This window comes from Rhinopithecus roxellana, chromosome 9 (assembly GCF_007565055.1).
Source record: "Rhinopithecus roxellana isolate Shanxi Qingling chromosome 9, ASM756505v1, whole genome shotgun sequence".
Lineage (NCBI taxonomy): Eukaryota > Metazoa > Chordata > Mammalia > Primates > Cercopithecidae > Rhinopithecus > Rhinopithecus roxellana.
This window is the reverse complement of record NC_044557.1, coordinates 33,937,317-33,958,436: the sequence shown is the minus strand read 5'-3', so window position 1 is coordinate 33,958,436 and position 21,120 is coordinate 33,937,317. Positions and strand designations below refer to the sequence as shown.

The window sequence follows — 21,120 nt, the reverse complement described above, 5'->3', positions numbered from 1 at the left end:
TATTATTGGGCCAGGGAGACTGCAATGCTTCCGTCCTCTCCTCCCTGAAGAGCTGCTGAGCACAGGGGCCCTTCTGCCTCATCACGACTGCCGGTCAGCAGCCCTTCTCCACTTTCTATTGTGCCAGCTTTATGTTGTGTTGCATTCTCATCCTTAATATTTCTTAACTCAAGGGTGGTTGAGTTGGGCTTAGCACTTCATTACAAAATAGTGCTTTTCATAAGAGAAATGTGTCAATTAAAGTGCTGTGCAATGCTTACAGTGAAAAGAGCTGGAAATCTGATAGTAGTTTATAAACTCTGAGGACAGAAAGACTCTAGTATGAAATCTGGAAGTTCTGTGCTATGATTGTAGAAGTTCTTTTTGCATGGAAAGAAAAACACGCACACCAAGAAATCGGTTTCCTTGTGCTAGTCAAAGGCAGCAATTTTTCAGAATGTCTCAACTTCTAAAAGAGGAGGTTACCTGTAGCGATTTGTACATTGTTGTTCTCAGGTATTATTAATCAGATTAAGATTTCCGCCAGTGTGTATACAGTTTAAATATTCCATCCCTGCAAAGCATAGCGTAGCTCTCTGAGGATGAACTGGCAGGTATGCAGCCCTTACCACTGTAAATGAAATGATCATTTCAACTTAGTAAATGCCTTCTGATTAGAAAACTGATACACGTCCCTCACACATAATTTATATAACACAGAGAAGCTCAATAAAAATGTATTGTTTTATCCCAATACCCAGAACTATTGCCAGGTGCTTCTCAATGTCTATATATGTGTATTGATGATAATGATTATAGTAATAATATATGTTGTTCCAAAATTATATCTGTGTCAAACACAGTTCTAAGCACTCTACATACATTAACTCACTCATTGCTTATGGCACTCCTGTTAAATTAGGATTATTAAAATTCCTCTTTTACAGTGGAGGAGACTGAGGTATAAAGATAAGTAACTTGCCTGAGGTTGACATTTTTATATGTTTCATAAGGCTGCCACAACAAATTATCACAAACTGAATGACTTACAACAACAGAAATGTATTCTTTTGTGGTTCTGGAGGCCAAAGTATAAAACTAGGGTGTTGGCAGTGTTTTTCCTTCTGGAGGCTCTAAGGGAGAATCTGTTCCCCTGGCCTAGCTTCTGGCTGCTGGCAGCCCTTGGTGTTCTTTGGTTTATAGACACATCACTTCAGTCCCTGCCTCTGTGTTCACATTGCTTTCTCCCTGAGTCTTCTCTTTTCTTTTATAAGAACATTTATCATTGGATTTAGGGCCTACCCTAATCCAGGTTGATCTCATCTCAAAATCCTTATCTTAATTCAATCTGCAAAGATCTTTTTTCCAAATCAGGTGATAGTCACAGGTTCCAGATGAATCTATCATTTTTAGCGGGGAAGGAGGGTGGGGCAGCTTATGGGGACATTCAGCCCACTACAATATTTGTAGTGGGTTCAGTTCCAGGCATTCTGGCTTGAAAGTTTGTGTTCTAGACATGATCACATATCCTTGCTTGGGCTTTTTGGATTTTGTTGTAGTTTATACAATTAAGATCATGCTGTACTTATAAGGTGATCACTTCAAATGCTGGTTTTTGTTTCCAGATGAGTAGAGAAAGCAGCTGGGAGTTTCCCTTTCTGGGCCTTCTGTTCATGTCACCTCAGGGGGGACCATGCTTTGTGGTCTGTAAAATAAGCTCATCAGAGCTGGATGTGGTGCCTCACGCCTGTAATCCCAGTACTTTGGGAGGCCGAGGCAGGCGGATCACTTGAGGTCAGGAGGTTAAGACAAGCCTGACCAACATGGTGAAACCCCGTCTCTACTAAAAATACAAAAATTAGCCGGGCGTGGTGGCTAATGCCTGTAATCCTAGCTACTCAGGAGGCTGAGGCAGGAGAATCACTTGAACCAGGGAGGCGGAGGTTGCAGTAAGCCAAGATCTTGCCACTGCACTCTAGCCTGGGCGACAAGAGTGAAACTCCAACTCAAAAAAAAAAAAAAAAAGATAAACTAATTAGCAATTTTGATCCAGAGCTGAGTAAACTGGAGTCAGGGAATAAACATGCCCCCAGTGAGTGGGAATTAATTGTTGTACTCAGGGAGTGGCTGAGTTGTGTGAACTTTAAATGATCCCAGAGAGAAATTCATTCTTCTGAATCTCCAAGGGCATTCCACAGTGTGCTGGAACTGTGCTAAGAGAAGGAACCGTGACCTTGGAGCTCTCCTGTAGATTCAGCATTATTGCCTGCAAATTGCTAGCCTGAAATGTTGAACAAGACTGATAGATTGTCAGGAAAGCACACATCGACATTAGCGTCACTTAGCGACAGACTGAAAAAACGAATTGGCAATCGGTGGTTTAGTCCTATATAATTCTATATTGCTGTAGAAATAATGACCTTCCTCCATAGACCTCAAGAATTTTATAACATATATTTTCATTCATTTCTCAAGGTTCCAGTTAGGAAGATTGTGTGAAAGTCATGCTAAAATATTAACAATAAGAGAGACTTAATTTTTTAACCCATCATGAATTCTTCATAGACAATATTTGTTTAGTTTTCATAAAGTGTCCAAGGAGATAATTTTAAGACTTACTGTATTTTTTTAAGCACTGTGGAAGCTGCAATTTGCCAAATCTTTTAGAACCAAATATTTTCATCCCTCCTTTTGTCTTTTTTTTACTATTCTCCCTGAAATCATAAACCTTCTATTCCACAAGATATTTGCCTATCTTTATCTGCATTGCAGTGTGACCTTATCCACAGGTCATCTCTGAAGCCTGCCCATCTAGGACTGTAGAACAAAAAGGATAGTTTTTAACCAGATAGGATGTTTTCCTGAAGGTTTGTTATTAAATAGTAACATCTTTTCCTCTTCTTTCATTTGAGCAACTTGGTGAATTAAACACATCCATACCATGTCTTGACCCCCGCTCTGTGACCCAGTGGTGTGTCTGTGGCTGTTCCTACACATGAGTACATAGAAAGTGCACACATACATTTCTCCACCTCCACAGGGAATGGCAGTTCCCATATGGAAAATGGATTCCGTTCCAAACATTTGTTTGTTGAACTGATTGGTGAAAAGCTGGATCCATTTTTCTCTGGCAGTAGTAAATGATGTGTGGCCATTTCTAGGTCAGCTCCCAGAAGCTTTTTAACTAATAATCTTTATTAATAGGACTCTAGAACCGTGACTATTTATAATAATGTTTCTGTAGGAAAAAAAATGCATCCTGAGCTTTTATTTCAGATTTTAGTGTTAGGTATCTTCATAAAAACATATTAATAACGCTGAAGTCGTATGACTTGGGTTTAAATCCTGGCTTTCCCTCTTGTAAAGAGTAACTCTAGATAATTTGCATAACCTCATTAAGCCTCAATGTCCCCATCTGTAAATTAGAAAGAGTAAAAGTATGTGTTTTGTGGTTTTGAATATTAAAGTAATCCATATGAATGCACTCAGAACTGTATTTACAAAGTGCTGTGTGGTAAATGTACTCAGTATATTTGAGTTTTTATTATCCTCCTGTCTGATTGCTACAGAAATGGAGACTTTTGTCCTTACATTCCAGGGAGTGAGATCAAGCACTCTCATAACACTGGAGGTGGTGCTTACAGCCTGGAGTGTGTACTCGGACAGCTATGGGGAAGGGACTTTAAGGAGTTAGGAAGGAGGAGTGAAATAGGAGCTGATCATGTGAGCCAGGGCAGGTGAAGGAATGGTACAGATAGGGGAGTGATTTGATAGACCTGGAGCTGGGAGGGACCCTGGGGAAGGGAGGTGTGACAAGAATGCAGCAGAGACCCTCCCTGTCCCTCACATCTCTTTCTTCTCTCTGTGCCCCCACCCTGGAACTGGAGAGGTGCGGGAAAGAGGGAAGGCATCCCATCTCTACAGCCCTATTGTCAGAGGCAGTTGAACCAGAGCAACTCCATCTTGAATAGAAGCTGGGTAAAACGAGGCTGAGATCTACTGGGCTGCATTCCCAGACAGTTAAGGCATTCTAAGTCACAGGATGAAATAGGAGGTCAGCGAAAGATATAGGTCATACAGACCTTGCTGATTAAACAGGTTGCAGCAAAAGAAGCTGGCTAAAACCCACCAAAACCAAGATGATCACGAGAGTGGTCTCTGGTCGTCCTCACTCCTACACTCCCACCAGCGCCTGGACAGTTTACAGATACCATGGCAATGTCAAGAAGTTGCCCTATGTGGTCTAAAAATGGGAGGCATGAATAATCCATTCCTTGTTTAGCAGGTGATCAAGAAATAACCATAAAAATGGGCAACCAGCAACCTATGGAGTAGTCATTGGAGTATCCATTCTTTCATTCCTTTACATTCTTAATAAACTTGCTTTCACTTTACTCTGTGGACTCACCCTGAATTCTTTCTTGTTCGAGATCCAAGAATCCTCTTTTGGGCTCTGGATCAGGACCCTTTCCAGTAACACTATGACTTTTTCTTTTCCTCTTCCCTTTCTTTTTCCTCCTCCTTCAGTGCCTTTATCTGAGTTACAAAACCCTTAAATACTGGTGACCTGGAACCAAGAGGAGGAAGGCAGAAGTTGTGTGTGTGTGTTAGAAGAGGAGAGAGAGAAGAGGAAGGGTGACAATGCAGTTTTACATTTTGCTTACAGTGTGCCTTGCCAGGGCTTTCAATGGAGTCTGAACTGGGGAATTTCAGTAGATCGGAATGAGCAAGAGCTGTGTCAAATGTCCGTATTCCTGAGCTCTTTGACCCTTTTCTGTTTTCCACTTAGCCTGTTTCATGCCTTGCAGGCCACCTCAGCATATCATCTACAGATGCTAAGAATGTCTCTTAGGACCATGTCTGCTTCGGCCACAGAATCAGTGTCACTGCAGACATCTGAACCTGTTTCCATGTGATTCCTTTGCGTGAAAATCACAATCATGTCCTTTGCCTATCTCGGAACATTTTAGCAAAGATAGTTAAGATATTATCTATAAAATTTCTAGGTGGAAGACTCTGTAAGCACCTAGTATCATTACTTAGCCTTATTATTATCAATGGTAATTCTGTGACCAAATTATAGTTATTAAATATGCACTGCCACCATTTTATCCTTATCATTATTTATAATTATAATAATTTGAGAAGTTGACAGATTATGGAATACTGTTTTATCTTGGGACCAGATATTCTTATATCTTTTGACAACCCAGAGAGAGGCTTTCTTCTCTTAGTGGTAAGAAATTCTAACAGAAGGCCAGGAGCAGTGGCTCATGCCTGTAATCCCAACTCTTTGAGAGGCCAAGGCAGGAGAATTGTTTGAGCCCAGGAGTTGGAGAGCAGCTTGAGCAACATGGAGAAACCCCATCTCTACAAAAAAAAATCCAAAAATTAGCTGGATGTGATGGTGCACACCTGTAGTCCTAGGTACTCGGGAGGCTGAGGTGGGAGGATCACCTGAGCCTGGGAGGCACAGGCTGCAGTGAGCTGTGATGGTGCCACCACACTCCAGCCTGGGTGACAGAGCAGATCCTATCTTGAAAAAAATAAAGGGTTGGGTGGGAGGAGAGAAAGCGAGGAAGGGAAGGAGGAAGTTCCAACAGTGAAACAAGCTTCCGGGGATGGAGCAGTGCCCACCCCTAATGCTGCTTCTCTGAGTCCTTAGACAAGGGCTATAGCAGTACTTCCAGGCAGACCTCTGTCACAGGCCACTTTGAAGATGGTTTCTCCAAAGGGCTGATTCTATGTCATAATTTGAGTGTAACTTAATCTTATTTGATGGAGCTTTGCTCACAAAGCAAGTGGCCTGAAAACTAGTTCTTTGCATTCTAATGAGAGTCTTTGGTTTTCATTCAGAAGTGATTTGACATCTTTATGCTCCTCTCCCTTTGTTGTGGAAGAAAAGCACTCATCCTTTCCCAAGCATGTGTACACCTCGAATTTCACCTGGAGTCACTTAAGCCTGGACATTGCTTGTATGAGGTTTTATTGTTCTTCCATTTTCCCCTTTTAGGTGAATCATGACTGCAGTTTTAGTCATTCTATCTCTAGTAACTGATTGAAAGACACCATTTTTTTAAGAATTTAGAAGAAATCTACATTTAAAAATCTACATTATGTAATTGACTATCTTTGCTATTTTCTGAGGGAAATGTATGAAAGAAAGTGGAAGGGCAAATAAGTCCGACAGCACTCACTTTCCCCTAAGAGTTTTGTGACCCTAAAACAGTTCAATTAACAACCCTTTGGGATACCTCCCCAAGTTTCTCATTTATAAAATCGATTAATTAATGGTTTACACTAATCTGTATTGTACTTAATGTATCTGGAAAGCTGCAAGCCTATGGTTCTTAAGTTCTACTCTTGTATGCACTGATGTTCCATGAGTGACCAGCGTGTTCTGGTGCTAATAACTTTCCCCAGTTCTCAGGGAATTTAATTTAATGAATGGAATGCTTAAGGCCTTTTCCCCATAAAACATTTCTAGATCTTTGGCTTTGTTATACCTATCATAATCTAGTGAAAAATGTCATTTTGTGTGGGCTAGAATTTTCTATTCAGTTATTTTAATTACTTCTAGTATTTTAAGTAGTTTCCGGATTATCTGCCACCCAAAAAACTTTGAAAATCACTTGTCATTGCTGTACAAAGTACATTTCACAGATGCTCTGACGATGTTTTTATATCTCATCTCCCTTGGAAGTTTTTAGTTGTCTGAAAGGAAGGCAGATTTCATAAGGAGTGATGCCAAGGTCATTTTTGGTAACATACCACCTGCCAACATTTCACCTCTGTCTTTTATCTTTTCCCTATTTTTCTTTTTTATTTATTTATTTATTTATTTTTATTATATTTCAAGTTCTAGGGTACATGTGCATAACGTGCGGGTTTGTTACATATGTGTACTTGTGCCATGTTGGTGTGCTGCACCCATCAACTCGTCAGCACCCATCAATTCATCATTTATATCATGTATAACTCCCCAGTGCAATGCCTCCCCCCTCCCCCTCTCCATGATAGGCCCCACTGTTTGATGTTCCCCTTCCCCAGTCCAAGTGATCTCATTGTTCAGTTCCCACCTACGAGTGAGAACATGCGGTGTTTGGTTTTCTGTTCTTGTGATAGTTTGCTAAGAATGATGGTTTCCAGCTGCATCCATGTCCCTACAAAGGATGCAAACTCATCCTTTTTTATGGCTGCATAGTATTCCATGGTGTATATGTGCCACATTTTCTTAATCCAGTCTGTCACAGATGGACATTTGGGTTGATTCCAAGTCTTTGCTATTGTGAATAGTGCCGCAATAAACATACGTGTGCATGTGTCTTTGTAGTAGAATAATTTATAATCCTTTGGGTATATACCCAGTAGTGGGATGGCTGGGTCACATGGTACATCTAGTTCTAGATCCTTGAGGAATTGCCATACTGTTTTCCATAATGGTTGAACTAGTTTACAATCCCACCAACAGTGTAAAAGTGTTCCTATTTCTCCACATCCTCTCCAACACCTGTTGTTTCCTGATCCCTATTTTTCTTTATATTTTCATTCCTTTTCTGTTTTATAATTTCTGTCATTAATTGAATATCTACTATGTGCCAACCATGTGCTAATCCTCACATCAATTATGCCAATGAAGATACAAAGACTCAATTATGCTAAGTAGCTCACCTTAGGTCCCATAAGTAATAAATGCCAGGGTCAAGAGACTTCCCCTCAAAGACCATAGATTTCCATCTTGCTGTATTGCTTCTCTCTTTCTCCTCTACCACATGCTCTCCTTTGCCTTCCCTTTTTTCTCTATTTAATTGTAGTAAAATGTACATAACGAAATTTACCATATTATCCATTTTTGGATGTGCAGTTTAGTGACGTTAAGTACATCCATATTGTATAACCATCAACATGATCTATCCTCAGAACTCTTTCTAACTTGCAAAACTGAAACTATAACCATTAAATAACTCCCATTCCCCTCCTCCCACCGGCCACTGGCAAATACTCTTTTCTGTCTCTATGAATTTAACTGCTAGTCTAGGACCTCAGATGTGTAGAATAAAATAGTAATTATCTTTTTGTGTCTGGCTTATTTTACTTGACATAATGTCCTCAGAGTTCATACACATTGTAGCATGTGTCAAAATTTCCTTTCTTTCTGAGGCTGAATTAATATTCCATTGTCTGTGTATACCACATTTTGTTTGTTCATTCACTGATAGACACGTGGGTGGCTCATACCTTCTGGCTGTTGTGAATAGTGCTGCTGTGAACATAGGTGCACTGCCTTTCGTTTTGAGTACACTTCCTCCCTCATCTTCTACATAAATTATAAGGCTTGTCTGTGGTATCCACTGACATTGCTTAATCCCAGTGACAACACTAAGACCTAGAAAATGCCTGCCTAACTGTGGAAGCTGTGAACTGTTTCACTGATTTTTCTTGTCAGCGTATTCCCCGCCCCCCCCCCCCCCCGCCTTGGTTTTGCCTTTCTTCTCAAGTTGGGTTTTGCATGGTAATGAATGTATATTCTGCCATTTGCTCCTAAGTCCATAGATTTCTATCTTTTGTTACCCTTGATGGAACTCCAATGGAACTCTAAAAACCTTCAGAGGAGTTGTAAAAGAGCCAATCAACATGTGTGTGTTGAATGCAAGCGATGAGGCAAGGTGTATTAGTCCATTTCCATGCAGCTGATAAAGACATACCTGAGACTGAGAAGAAAAAGAAGTTTAATTGCACTTACAGTTCCACATGGCTGGGGAGGACTCAGAATCATGGCAGGAGTCAAAAGACACTACTACTACTACTACTACTCCTTCTTCTTCTTCTTCTTCTTCTTCTTCTTCTTCTTCTTCTTCTTCTTCTTCTTCTTCTTCTTCTTCTTCTTCTTCTCCTCCTCCTCCTCCTCCTTCTCCTCCTTTCTTCTTCTTCTCCTCCTCCTCCTCCTTTCTTCTTCTTCTTCTTCTTCTTCTTCTTCTCCTTCTCCTTCTCCTTCTCCTCCTCCTCCTTCCTCCTCCTCCTCCCTCCTCCTCCTCCTCCTCCTCCCTCCTTCTTCTTCTTCTTATTCTTCTTCTTCTTCTTCTTCTTCTTCTGCATCTTTCTTTTCTTTCTTTCCCTTTTCCTTTTTTTTTTTTTTTTTTTTTTGTGATGGAATCTTGCCCTGTCACCCAGTCTAGAGCACAGTGCCTTGATCTCGGCTCACTGCAACTTCCGCCTCCCAGGTTCAAGCAATTCTCCTGCCTCAGCCTCCTGAGTAACTGGGATTACAGGCATGCGCCACTACACCCAGCTAACTTTTGTATTTTTAGTAGAGATGGGGGTTTCACCATGTTGGCCAGGCTGGCCTTGAACTCCTGACCTTGTGAACCTCCCTCCTCGGCCTCCCAAAGTGCTGAGAGTACAGGCATGAGCCACCACACCCAGCTGAAAGGCACTTCTTACATGGTGGCAGCAAGAGAAAATAAGGAAGATGCAAAAACGGAAACCCCTGATGAAACCATCAGATCTCATGATACTTGTTCACTGTGATGAGAACGGTATGGGGGAAGCTGCCCCATGATTCATATTATCTCTCATCGGGTCCTTCCCACAACACATGGGAATTATGGGAGTACAATTCAAGATGAGATTTGGGTGGGGACACAGCCAAACCGTATCACGAAGTATGTGAGATAGCACACTGGGTGGAGGTGGGAGGGTGGGTAGAGAAGTAGAGGTTTTGTTCCCAACTTCAATGAACTTTCAACTTGGAAATACTCAGTACTTTATCTGTTAGTTTACATAACTTGGAAATTTTATTATCAGACTTATTCAGTGTGTCAGTTATTTTCCACTGGAATGATTTTTGCCCCGGCTCCCACCCTGGACATTTGACAATGACTAGAGATGTTTCTGGTTGTCACAACTATGGTAAAAACTGCAATTACTTTTGCACTAACCTAGGGAATGCTACTGCCGTACAGTGGGTGGAGGTCAGGGATGCTGCTAAAGATCTTATAGTGCTTGGAACAGCCCCTACAACAGAGAATGATCTGGCCTAGATGTCAGTAATACCAAGGTTGTGAAGCCCTGCAATATATGTAGTATTGCTCAGTTTATATTGGTTAATCACCTAATATGGAACATAAAAATTCACCACTAGTTTTCCCAAGGAAAACATCTTTACGATAATACAGTAACTTGAAATCAAGCTAGCATTTCCCATGCTATAATTGTCATTATTTGCTAATCCAGGTGCAAAATTTTTAAGGCTTAACTGGAATTTAGTATCTAAGGAAAATTTTCTAGCAAAAATTTTATTTTAAAGCATAACTTGGTATTTAATATATTGGCAGTTAATACCTATTTTTAAAATAAGGAACCATCAATATTACTTATAAACTCTCTTTAGATTTGAAAAGCATTGTGTTAACTGCCTCCTGTATGTTTCTTTCTTAATAGACTAACACTATATTTAGATCTTAGTCTCTATACAGATATCTTATGAGGTAATGTTGGAAGCTCTATAGGGTGTTTTGCAGCATTGATTTAAAATATTCCATGGATAACCCACTTGCATAGAAGATGATACTAAAAATACAAACAAAATTCATTCCCAATCTGCCCGTTTTCTTCAGCCGGAATACTAGCTAGGAAACTCCTAATTTAGTTTTCTACTTTATGGTTACCATGTTTAAGTTGATTCCTTTCTTCCATAAAATGAAATTTGAACAAGTGGAGTGAGCTGAAAAGACAATTGATTGGAAGTGTCTTGAGAGGCATAGAGATGCCTGAGACCCAATCACTGCCCGAGACCCAATCACTGCCCATACGTCTAAACCAGAATAATTGCAAGACATATAATAATATACAGAATAATTGCAAGGCACATAATAAGACCAATATGTCTTCATCACAAATCCTCTGTTATTTGTACATCTCCAGTGCTGAGAAATGAAAACTGATGTTCATAGCAAGATTTCTGAAATTCTTTCCTAATCATCAAGGGAAGAATAAACTTGGGCTTGATGTTCTAGTTATTTGGTTATGTCCCAAAGGTTGTTACCAAAGGTAGTTCTCGCGCATGGACAGGAATTGATCCTCAGACATCTGAACCACACAAAGCTATATTCAGGAATCCTTGTCTTTCTGTTGCAGGACCTGGGAGGAAGGCAAGGTGCTCATCTTTGATGACTCCTTTGAGCACGAGGTATGGCAGGATGCCTCATCTTTCCGGCTGATATTCATCGTGGATGTGTGGCACCCAGAACTGACACCACAGCAGAGACGCAGCCTTCCTGCAATTTAGCATGAATTCATGCAAGCTTGGGACACTCTGGAGAGAGGCTGCCTTTCTGGTTCCATCTCCTTGGGTATGAGGATAGAATTTCGAACACTAAGACTCTTAATCCCCTTGACTTGCAGCCTGAATAAATTCTCAGCCTCCTGCTAGGGTTAGAAGATACTAAAGGGAATATTTGCCTCGCTGCAATTCGTTTAGGAAACGCCCTGCTGTGTGTCATCTCGTGAAAGCAGTGGTCTTCTGCCAGCATTTAAGGTGAAAATTTGATAGCTTCTACCTTACCAAAGATATTTTTTCCACATAGAATAGATCTAATTCAGTGTATAAAGAGAACGTATGTAGAAACTGTGAATGGATTGCTTTAGTTTGTAATTTTTCTATGCAGTTATATTTTTCTAGTGTAGCTAGACTATTTTGTCATCATGTACCACTACGTTTTTGTTGATTTTAATGACAAGCTGTATAAATGCTTTACTTCTAGCTGTTTAATGGTAGCATTACTGGGAAACTCAGACGTCCCTCTTTTAATTCTTCTTAGTAAAAGACACTCATGAAAAAAGTAGTTTTATTTTCCTAATATAAAAAAGAAAGAGGTCATTATGCCAGTGTCTATGAACTGTACCCATCCCAACTCTCCAGTCATTTGGGTTTTTTTTACCTTGATTGAGATCCTCTTCTCACTATGCTAGTGGTGGGGATATTGACAAAATCCTATTTCTTTCAAAGAGGAACTTTTCACACTGAAAAAAGAGCATGGAATTATCTTATATTGTTATAGAAGTCCCAGATGCAAATTTTTATGCTAATTATTAGAGCTTCTGGGGAAAAAGTATAGTTCATGGAAATAAAAATATGTTCTTTCAGGGTTAGGTGGATAGGTGGCTGCTAGGGTGTCAGGTTCCTGGCTGTTTCGCCATCCATGAGGCAAGGGCTGAGAATACAGTGTCTTTGCCTATGGTAGATTCATGTGAATGACAGGAAGCCAGCTCTTCAGTCTTGGAGATGATTTCTGCTACACTTCTGTAGAAATGTTAAGGATGGCAAAGTAAAAGGTTACCAAGAATGTCAGTATCTTTGTCCTGGGTGTAGGAGGTCCAGATTGCTTTCCTTTTTGATGAAAGAGTTTGGAAGACTGTCTCATCTCTCTGGCTTGAGAAGCCTCTGCCATTTTAAACATCATTGTGAAATAGCAATTATTATCATCTATATTTAGTTTTAACATTACCCACAACATAGAAATAACAGTTAAAAATCGTCTTGCCTACTCATTCCAAAGATGACCAAGTCATTAATTTAGTAAAGTATTAATGCATCAGATTTTGTGTGTTTTGAATCAAAGCTAACTAGAAATGTTAGCTATAAGAATGTAATGATATTCATGCACTGAATTCTAAACCAATACGAACAAAAATGCTGCAGGAATGGCACAGACGTCACCAAATTTCATTCACAGGTAGAAAAAACGTGTGCTTTCTTTTCCATCTAAAAGCAAAAGGAGACTTTCTTTATCTCATTTAAAGAACAGCTCTTTGAAATTGAAATCGACTATTTTTGCTTGACCTTAAGGACATTAGCTTCCAGTGGATAAGTTTGCAAAATACTTTTCCTGTTCTTTTGTTTTGCTGGTATTGAAAACATCCCACTAATTCAGATGAAGAGGCATGGGAGGAAAAATATCCAAAATAATAAATAAAATTGAGAAGAAAAGGCAAACTCTTGAAAAGTAAAAAGGTATTAGTGTCCTTCAGTATTTATTGAACAGAGGAAATAACTGACAAGGGCAATACAATTCAATGCTCATGTAGTAACATTCGCATCACTTATTGAATTTGGTTCTCCTATGTATATTGCATACACATAAAGAAATCCAAACTATAAGTCATCATTGTTGAGCCATCATCTTACATTCATGTAATGAAATTATGGAAGAGAGTAAAAACTAGCTCTTAATTTAGTAAATATGGTATTTAAAATCAGGTCACTTCAGTAGGGTTCTAAGTATTGCCAATTGAAAAGCTAGAAATGGCATTACTGTTGCAAAGTGTTGTCAATAATTGACTCCAATAGCATTGTAAATACTTGTATCCCATAACTATTTTAAATCCAAGCAATAAAATGGATTTTCTAATTCACTTTAATTCTTTCTTTCTTTTACCTATGTCTTGGTACATAAGAAAAGTGTTTCTGTCACTGCATTGGTAGAATTATTTCAATGTTATTATTTTTGTGATTTCCAATGTCTACACAAAAATGAATTAATTTAATTTATATTGTGATACAGTTGTTTGAGAAGATTTTTTAATTCTATTTCAACTTTATTTCTCCAAGGGTATAATATAAAAATTACTTCTGTTATTATTCTCTACCAATAGGGAAAAAAATGAAAATATTAGATCCATTGAGAAAGAGATGTAATAAATAATTAAGATTAGTAATAACATTATCAGGGGTGATTTTGACGAGTTGAATAATCTCTTTCCCTTGAATTATTTAACTAACAAATTAACTCTCCCAAATATTTAAAATGTAAAATCATATTTTACTGCCCATTATTAACTAAAATATTTTTGTTTGACATTGAGCACCAACTGGTCATACTAATAAATACCCATGTCATGCAGATGGCTGGGCAAATAAGAGATATCTAAAAATATGCACCGGTCTTGGAAAACATGGCACAAGTAAGGATATCATATCGTATGATGTCTGTTTATTTTATATCTGATTTCTTTTGAATGGATAGTTAGGGACTCCATTTCTAAGGAGAATAGGTAAATAAAATGACCTTTGACATTTCATCTTGCATTTCTAGTCTTCTCTTATTTCAGTACTTGCATATTTAACCATCCATATGGGTCTTGCTCCATGATTGAATATTTACCCTCTCAGCAACAACCACGTTCTTTCTCCACATCTTTAATGATTGCAGGAGGGTTGGGGGACAAGGGGTAAATGGTTTGATAGCACTTTTCTTTGCTGTAGTGACCCAGTTGAGACAACTGGAATGGATTCATTAATCACTGACATGTGTTTTCAATGAGACAGCTCCTCTGCAGACACATGCTGCACTAATGGGCTCTTGAACTGCCTGTGGAAACTCACATTGCTCAGATGAAATAATTGTATTTCATGTGCATGTGTCTTCCTTTAAAGTCAGCTCATGACAGTCAGCTAGTGGCCTGACAAGAGATGTGACATCAAAATAATTTGTTTGCAGGATATCAAAATAAGCAAACTTTGCAAATACCCAGACCTATGAGAACATGCTCTTAGGCTGAACAATTCAATGCTGGTGATGAGGTCAAAGGAAATAATTCAGTAAGAATGGAAATTACCAGAGATGCTATTGTCTCAGGGCTTTGTACTACATGAAACTTGACAGTGGTGTCTGCACAGTTTAACTCTGATACATTTACTTGGAAATGCACTTAATTTTGAAAAACTGGAGAGGGTCCTTGTGTGATACCTCAGAAAAATTCTTGTCCTAATGCAGTGTGTGCCTCAAATTTAGTTTTTTATTTTTTCAATTTATTTACTACCATAAATAGGAAGGATAATCTTTTTTACATAAATGCCTTGCATCATCCTCCAGTCCCCTCACTGCGGGGGGGGGGGGGAGGCGGGAAGCATCTCTCAAGTCTTTGTCCAACTTTGGCTGCTCAGACCGATGGCTGGTGACAGTCACTGCAGGGGGTCAGGAGTGGAGGACCTTGTGTCAAGCAGAACACACGTGTCTGTGTGGGTCAGTTGCGCATGTGCTTCCTGGGTGGCTGATACCACTGAAGGCCAGTGTGCGGGAGCATTGGTGTGACTCAGGGTTCAGTCCAGAGCCAGGAGTGGCTGAGTGTTCTCATTCTCTCCCTTCTCCTCATGTTTCAGGGTCCCAGCTTCTACCACAGACTGAGATCTAACAAGAGGGGAGGGAAAAAGACAGAATTACAAACAATTCATGGTGACAATTTTGGAACCTTTGAAGACATCTGGATTTTATATTTCTCTTTTTAATAGACACCCAAAAATTAACTAGGTGCAGTGGCACATGCCAGTAATCCCAGCTACTCAGGAGGCTGAGGTGGGAGGATCACTTGAGTCCAGGAGTTTGAGGCTGCAGTGAGCCATACTGTGACACTGCACTCCAGCCTGCGTGACAGAGGTAGACCCTGTCTCCAAAAAAAAAATAAGAAAGACACCCAAAATAACTGCATAATGTGTTCCCTTTCGTATCTCTGTTTTTCTTACTTTTGCTTGCTATACCATATTTTTATGGCAAAAAAGCATTTTGGAGTATTGGAATATTCTTTGCAGTGATCACTTCTCTTGGTAAAAGGGACATATGTATCCTAGCCACACTCTGCCCCAGCATCTAAATATCTTGTGTATCTTGAGATATATAAAGTTTGTTGAATTTTTAATGTTTTAGTGTACCTTTTAAACCTTTTGTCTCTCAGAGTCACTGGAAACTATCATGCACGATGTTAAGACCATGAATCAGATGGTAAAGTTAGACTCTGCCCCTTACTGGCTGGGAAGCTTGGGGGAGTTCTTGAAACTCTCTGGACCTTGATTCTCTCACCTGTATATTACAAGTATTACCTACTTCCCACAGTTGTTGATAAGGACTACAACTAATAATATGCATAAAGCATTTGGTATGGAATTATAGTTAAAACTTATGAAGCACTCTTATGAACAACCACTATTGCAATACTAGTAATGGTCATTAGTTTTTGATGTGTCCTTTTATATTGAAGTAATAATGATTTTTTCTAAGTTCATAATATGAATTAAACCAAATTATTTTTCAGCTTACAGATAAAAGATTATAAAAAGAGTTATGCAGTAGATATTTAATAAATGTTCACAACTAAAAACAAATTATTATGAAAATTGTTAAATTGTTCAAATATGTAAAACTTACATATATGTGCAATAAATTGTTAACTCAGTAGACCTGGGGTGCCCAAACCCTACACCTTACAAGTTTTCAAGACTGGCCTTTGGCTCCTCTGAGCCCTTAGAATAGCCTACCTAATAAGAAGACCTTTGTATATCTGAGACCTTAGTTCATGCCAAGTAGTTTATGCTAACAGTGTGATTTATAGTGCATGCTTGCTTTTGTATGTCTGGGCTTTTAGGTCACACTGTATCAGTTTGACCCTTTTAAGGCAGTAAGAGTGTCAGAGGTGCTTGAACCAGAGCAACTCCATCTTAAATAGGGGCTGGGTAAAATAAGGCTAAGACCTGCTGAGATCATTCCCAGAAGGTTAAGGCATTCTTAGTCACAGAATGAGATAGGAGGTTAGCAAAAGATACAGATCATAAAGGCCCTGCTGATAAAACAGATTGTAGTAAAAAGCCAAACAAAACCCATCAAACCAAGATGGCGATGAGAGTGATTTCCAGTCACCTGCACTGCTACACTCCCACCAGCATCATGACAGCACCAGCACCATGCCATAGCAACATCAGCAAGTTAACCTATATGGTCTAAAAAGCGGAGGCATGAATAATCCACCCCTTGCTTAGCATATAATCAAGAAATAACCATAAGAATGGGCAACCAGCAGCCCTCAGGGCTGCTCTTTCTATGGTGTAGCCATTCTTTCATTCCTTTACTTTCTTAATAAACTTGCTTTCACTTTACTCTATGGACTTACCCTGAATTCTTTCTTGCACGAGATCCAAGAACCCTCTCTTGGGGTCTGGATTGGGACCACTTTCCGGTAACATCTTTCTGGTAAACCATGAAGGGTTGATACTGAGGAAACCCCTGACCCATAGACTAACTTTGGGTAAGTAAGTGGTGGGGTCTGGTAACAAGAGGGGATGGGGGAAGGCTGAGGACTGAGCAGTTAAGGTCAGTCACAAAGGTACTGCGTGCCCATGAGACTGACCCCCCCCAATAAAAACCTGGACACCAGGGCACAGGTGAACCTCCTTAATTGACAACACTTTGCAGATGTTGTCACACATCATTGCTAAGAGAATTAAGTTCTGTTCATGTGATTTTACTGGAAGGACAACTGGAAGCTTACAGCTGGTCCTTCCTGGACTCCTCCCTACGCATGGCCTTCCATTCCTGATTGCAACCTATATCCTTTTCTGTAATAAACCACAACTGTCAGTCTAACGACTTTTCTGTGTCCTGTGGGTTTTTCTAGTAAGTTAGGAAAACATTACTAAAATTATCAAATACAGAAAAGGGTGGTCTTGATGACCCCCTCAACACAATGTATTAAAACACTATGTTTGCACATGGTATTGTTCTAAGAAGTTCTTGACATATATTAGCTTATTTCATTTTCACAACCCTTAGTTGTGTATTAACATGTATTTACACTGACATATATTAACATTTCATTTTCACAGCCCTTAGTTTTTACAGACTGAAAAAACTAAGGGACTGAGAAGTCAAATGATGTATAAAAGGCAACACAAATAGAAAGTGGAGAAGTTGCCAGGTTTATTACCAACACACAGCTCCTGGGTATACCAAAGGCCACAGAGGTGTTTAGCTAAACCCTCTAGTGTTCCTTCCACCTCACCATAAAAATCATTGTTGGTTTGCTTAAGTTTCCTGTCTCCTTTCAAGAGATGTATGTACTGTGGAAAGGATAAAATTAAGAACTCAAGAAGCAAATCAGTACAAGTGTCTCAAAAAATTTTATTTCTACTGTAACTATCAATCCATTCAAACAGTCCAATCTTATATACCAAGCTGGACCTTTGAAAGTGAAATGGACTCATGGACTCATTTACTGCTGGGATGGGACAGAGGAAGGAAGCCCTAGGTTGTAGTTTAGCCCCAGCCCCCTAACACATTTCCAGTGCATTTTTCTCTTTGTTTAAGCCCAGTGTTCATGTGGGGAAGGGAGAAGGGTGGGTTTGTATGAGGAACAGAAAAGCAGAAAATCCAGAGGCATTAAAACAAACAGCAAGCATGAAGACAACCAGGGGAGCACAACCACCGACATAGGCCAACCTCCCTCCAGCACCTTGGACAGCTGCCCGCCTGCTTTGACCTACGGACCCTGTGGAAATGAAGAATATTGGTGGCCATCTACTTTTACAGACCTTAAACTCTGTTTACCTTCTGTCATATAACTTCACTTTATTTCACAACATGGCATGTGAACCACAGTCACAGAGTTAGAGGGAAACAGTAACTCGTCTAGACCAACCTGATAGGAAATCTTCAGTAAGGAGTCATGTAGCCTCTTCTCGAACACAACCAACTTGAGAAACCTGCTCCTCCATGCCCCTAAAGAGGCAACTCAGCTAGAAAATTCTTCCTTACATTGAACTCAGATCTGCCCTTTCTAAACTTCTATGTACAATTTCTGGTTCTTTCTCCTGGAGCCACCAGAGTAGATGCAAGTACCTTTTAGCCCTCCCACACTTGCCCAGCCAAGGCTAGTCAGATTCCTCTTGTGCCAAGATTTCTAAAACTGGACACCTTAGCACTCTCCTGTATCTCTTCATCAACTGGCTGGGTTGCCCGCATACTCCTGGTGTGACCTCAGAATACAGTAAAATAATTGCTTCACCTTGTTGATTTTTTGTTTGTTTTTCGCCCTGTTTCCTTCTGTTGAGGTATTTTAGAACTGCATTAGCCTTTCTGGCACTGATACAACACAACCAAAGCGAAATCTGACTGTATTTACACATGCTGCCGTGCTGCTGTTCACCATGTATCTCCCATCTCAAAGGTACATGGTTGGGTATTAAATTTCATTTTCTTGAATTTGCCTCATGTTTCCAATCTATCTCCATCCTTTTGGATCTTGAAATTTGTTACCCACACAAATGATTATCTGTGATTTTTGTGTTTTGGATCTGTTTCAAAACTTTCCCTTTCCCTGTTTTGGGAGCCACTTTGAAAAGAAAATCAAATTCTCAAATAATGAGTTTTTAAAAAATCACTTATTCACACACTCATGCTAAGAAATATTCGTGAACATCTGCCATATGCAACGGACTATGAGCAATGTGCCAAAACCTTTATTCTTTTGTGGAAATACTGCTTCAGTTATCCAGCCATAGACCCACAAACAGACTTAGAATCACTGTGACAGGCACCCCCATTACCTAGTCAGAGGAGAGGCAGTTTTTTGGGGGAAGGTGTTAGACATGAAAGGAAAGGAATGAAGAAAAAAATTATCTTTCACACATCATTCATAGTTCTTGTTCAGGTAGCCAACTTTCACTTCCTCCTCCACATGATGTCCAATTGGGATCTACATGATTTCTTCTAATAGATTTACTGGCAGCACAGTCCCAGAATGCAGGCTCCCTTACCTCCGCCAATAAACTGTGTGCTGTGGTTGAATAGTGAGTAGCAATAGGACAACTCTGAGATACAGAGGCCGAGGAACTAAACATAACTTTTTATTTTTGTGGTTTACATTTTCCCGAGTGAGAAGATGAACATATAGTCGTTTTACTTTCAGCATGACACAATTCTTGTTACCTGATCACACAATAAACATTTGATATAAGTAGCACATTATGTTATGAAGTATTTTAAATTCACTGGAAAGAAATAGAAAGTAAATGTTGCTTTTCAAAACCTCTAGAAAAAAAGAAATAAAGCCAAGAGAAACAACCTTTTAAATCTCGCCCTCAGTACATTCAGCTGATTCAAAATGCTCTCTGGGAAGACCAATCAACTGCTCACTAACCAACATGTCTCCACCACTTCTAAACAGAGTGCTTAGGAATTCTGCACTTAGTACATTAACTATGGAGAAGCCACTTGCTTTCAGGCTTTGTTGTCCAGATCACTCTTGGTGGTAATCTCTTCATTCAGTGACTTTGACTTCTCACAAGAAGCTTAACACATCTGCTAAAACAAACATTTCTCTTGGGTTCTCTTTCCAACACTGAAAGCCAGCTTAACCCCAAGGGCAGGCAGGGGAGTGATTTGAGTTATTTCAGCCATCATTATCTCAGTGGTGGAGCAGGCAACTCTAACAAGGCTTCATTGTAGCCTAGATAGCCACATTTTGTTTTCCTGCTATTCTCTCTCTCTCTCTCTCTCTCTCTCTCTCTCTCTCTCTCTCTCTCTCTCTCTCTCTCTCTCTCTCTCACCTTCTTTACTCTACCCTCCCTTACTTCACCATCTCCCTTTCTCTCTTTCCTCTTTCTTCCCCAAAATTGGAACTTTCCCCACTTCATTAAGGATCTATGGCTGTGGTTTTTACTGATTCTAGTAGTGATCAATGCTTATGAAGAACAAGATGAAAATGGAAAATGCTTGGCGGTGATTCAGTCCATTCTGCACAGACCTACAATTGAACTGAGAGTTCTGCTCTCAGGTCTACTTTTATGTTCAAAAATTTATTTAGCTACCTTATCTCAACAGCTAACACTCACCTTTTCTTCTTCTTACTAATGCCCTGCATTGCCTTCTTGAGCTATGTGGACCCCAATAAAGGCACAGGAATGCTGCTCTCCAACCCCAGCATTCACCAAGAGTCATAGAGCACCCCAGCTACAAGGAACCTCAGGGGTGATTCAGTCAAACCTGCATTTGAATCAGGTTCTACCCATCTGTTTTCCAGGATCAACATCATCATTTCTTCAGGAACTATGCCACAGTACCAGCTTTCTTTCTTTTTTTTTTTTTTTTTTTTTTTTTTTTTTTTTTTTTTTTGAGGTGGAGTCTCACTCTGTCGCCCGGACTGGAGTGCAGTGGCCAGATCTCAGCTCACTGCAAGCTCCACCTCCCGGGTTTACGCCATTCTCCTGCCTCAGCCTCCCGAGTAGCTGGGACTACAGGCGCCCGCCACCTCGCCCAGCTAGTTTTTGTATTTTTAGTAGAGACGGGGTTTCACCGTGTTAGCCAGGATGGTCTCGAT

General features: G+C 39.8%; 2 protein-coding genes across 6 annotated transcripts in view; one reads left to right on the top strand and one right to left on the bottom strand.

Annotated features, from left to right (window-relative positions):
• Positions 1–14,058, top strand: part of ASPH (aspartate beta-hydroxylase) — a 227,846-nt gene extending 213,788 nt beyond the window's left edge. For all 5 annotated transcript variants that reach the window (XM_010360355.2, XM_010360353.2, XM_030937465.1 and 2 more), the window contains one exon: positions 11,116–14,058. In XM_010360355.2, coding sequence (XP_010358657.1) covers positions 11,116–11,266 — 151 coding nt within the window. In that variant the 3' untranslated portion in view covers positions 11,267–14,058. The remainder of the gene's footprint in view (positions 1–11,115) is intronic.
• The window catches only part of CLVS1 (clavesin 1), a 218,653-nt gene continuing 210,509 nt past the window's right edge, over positions 12,977–21,120 (bottom strand). Inside the window, exon 6 of the mRNA XM_010360364.2 lies at positions 12,977–15,167. Coding sequence (XP_010358666.1) covers positions 15,080–15,167 — 88 coding nt within the window. The 3' untranslated portion in view covers positions 12,977–15,079. The remainder of the gene's footprint in view (positions 15,168–21,120) is intronic.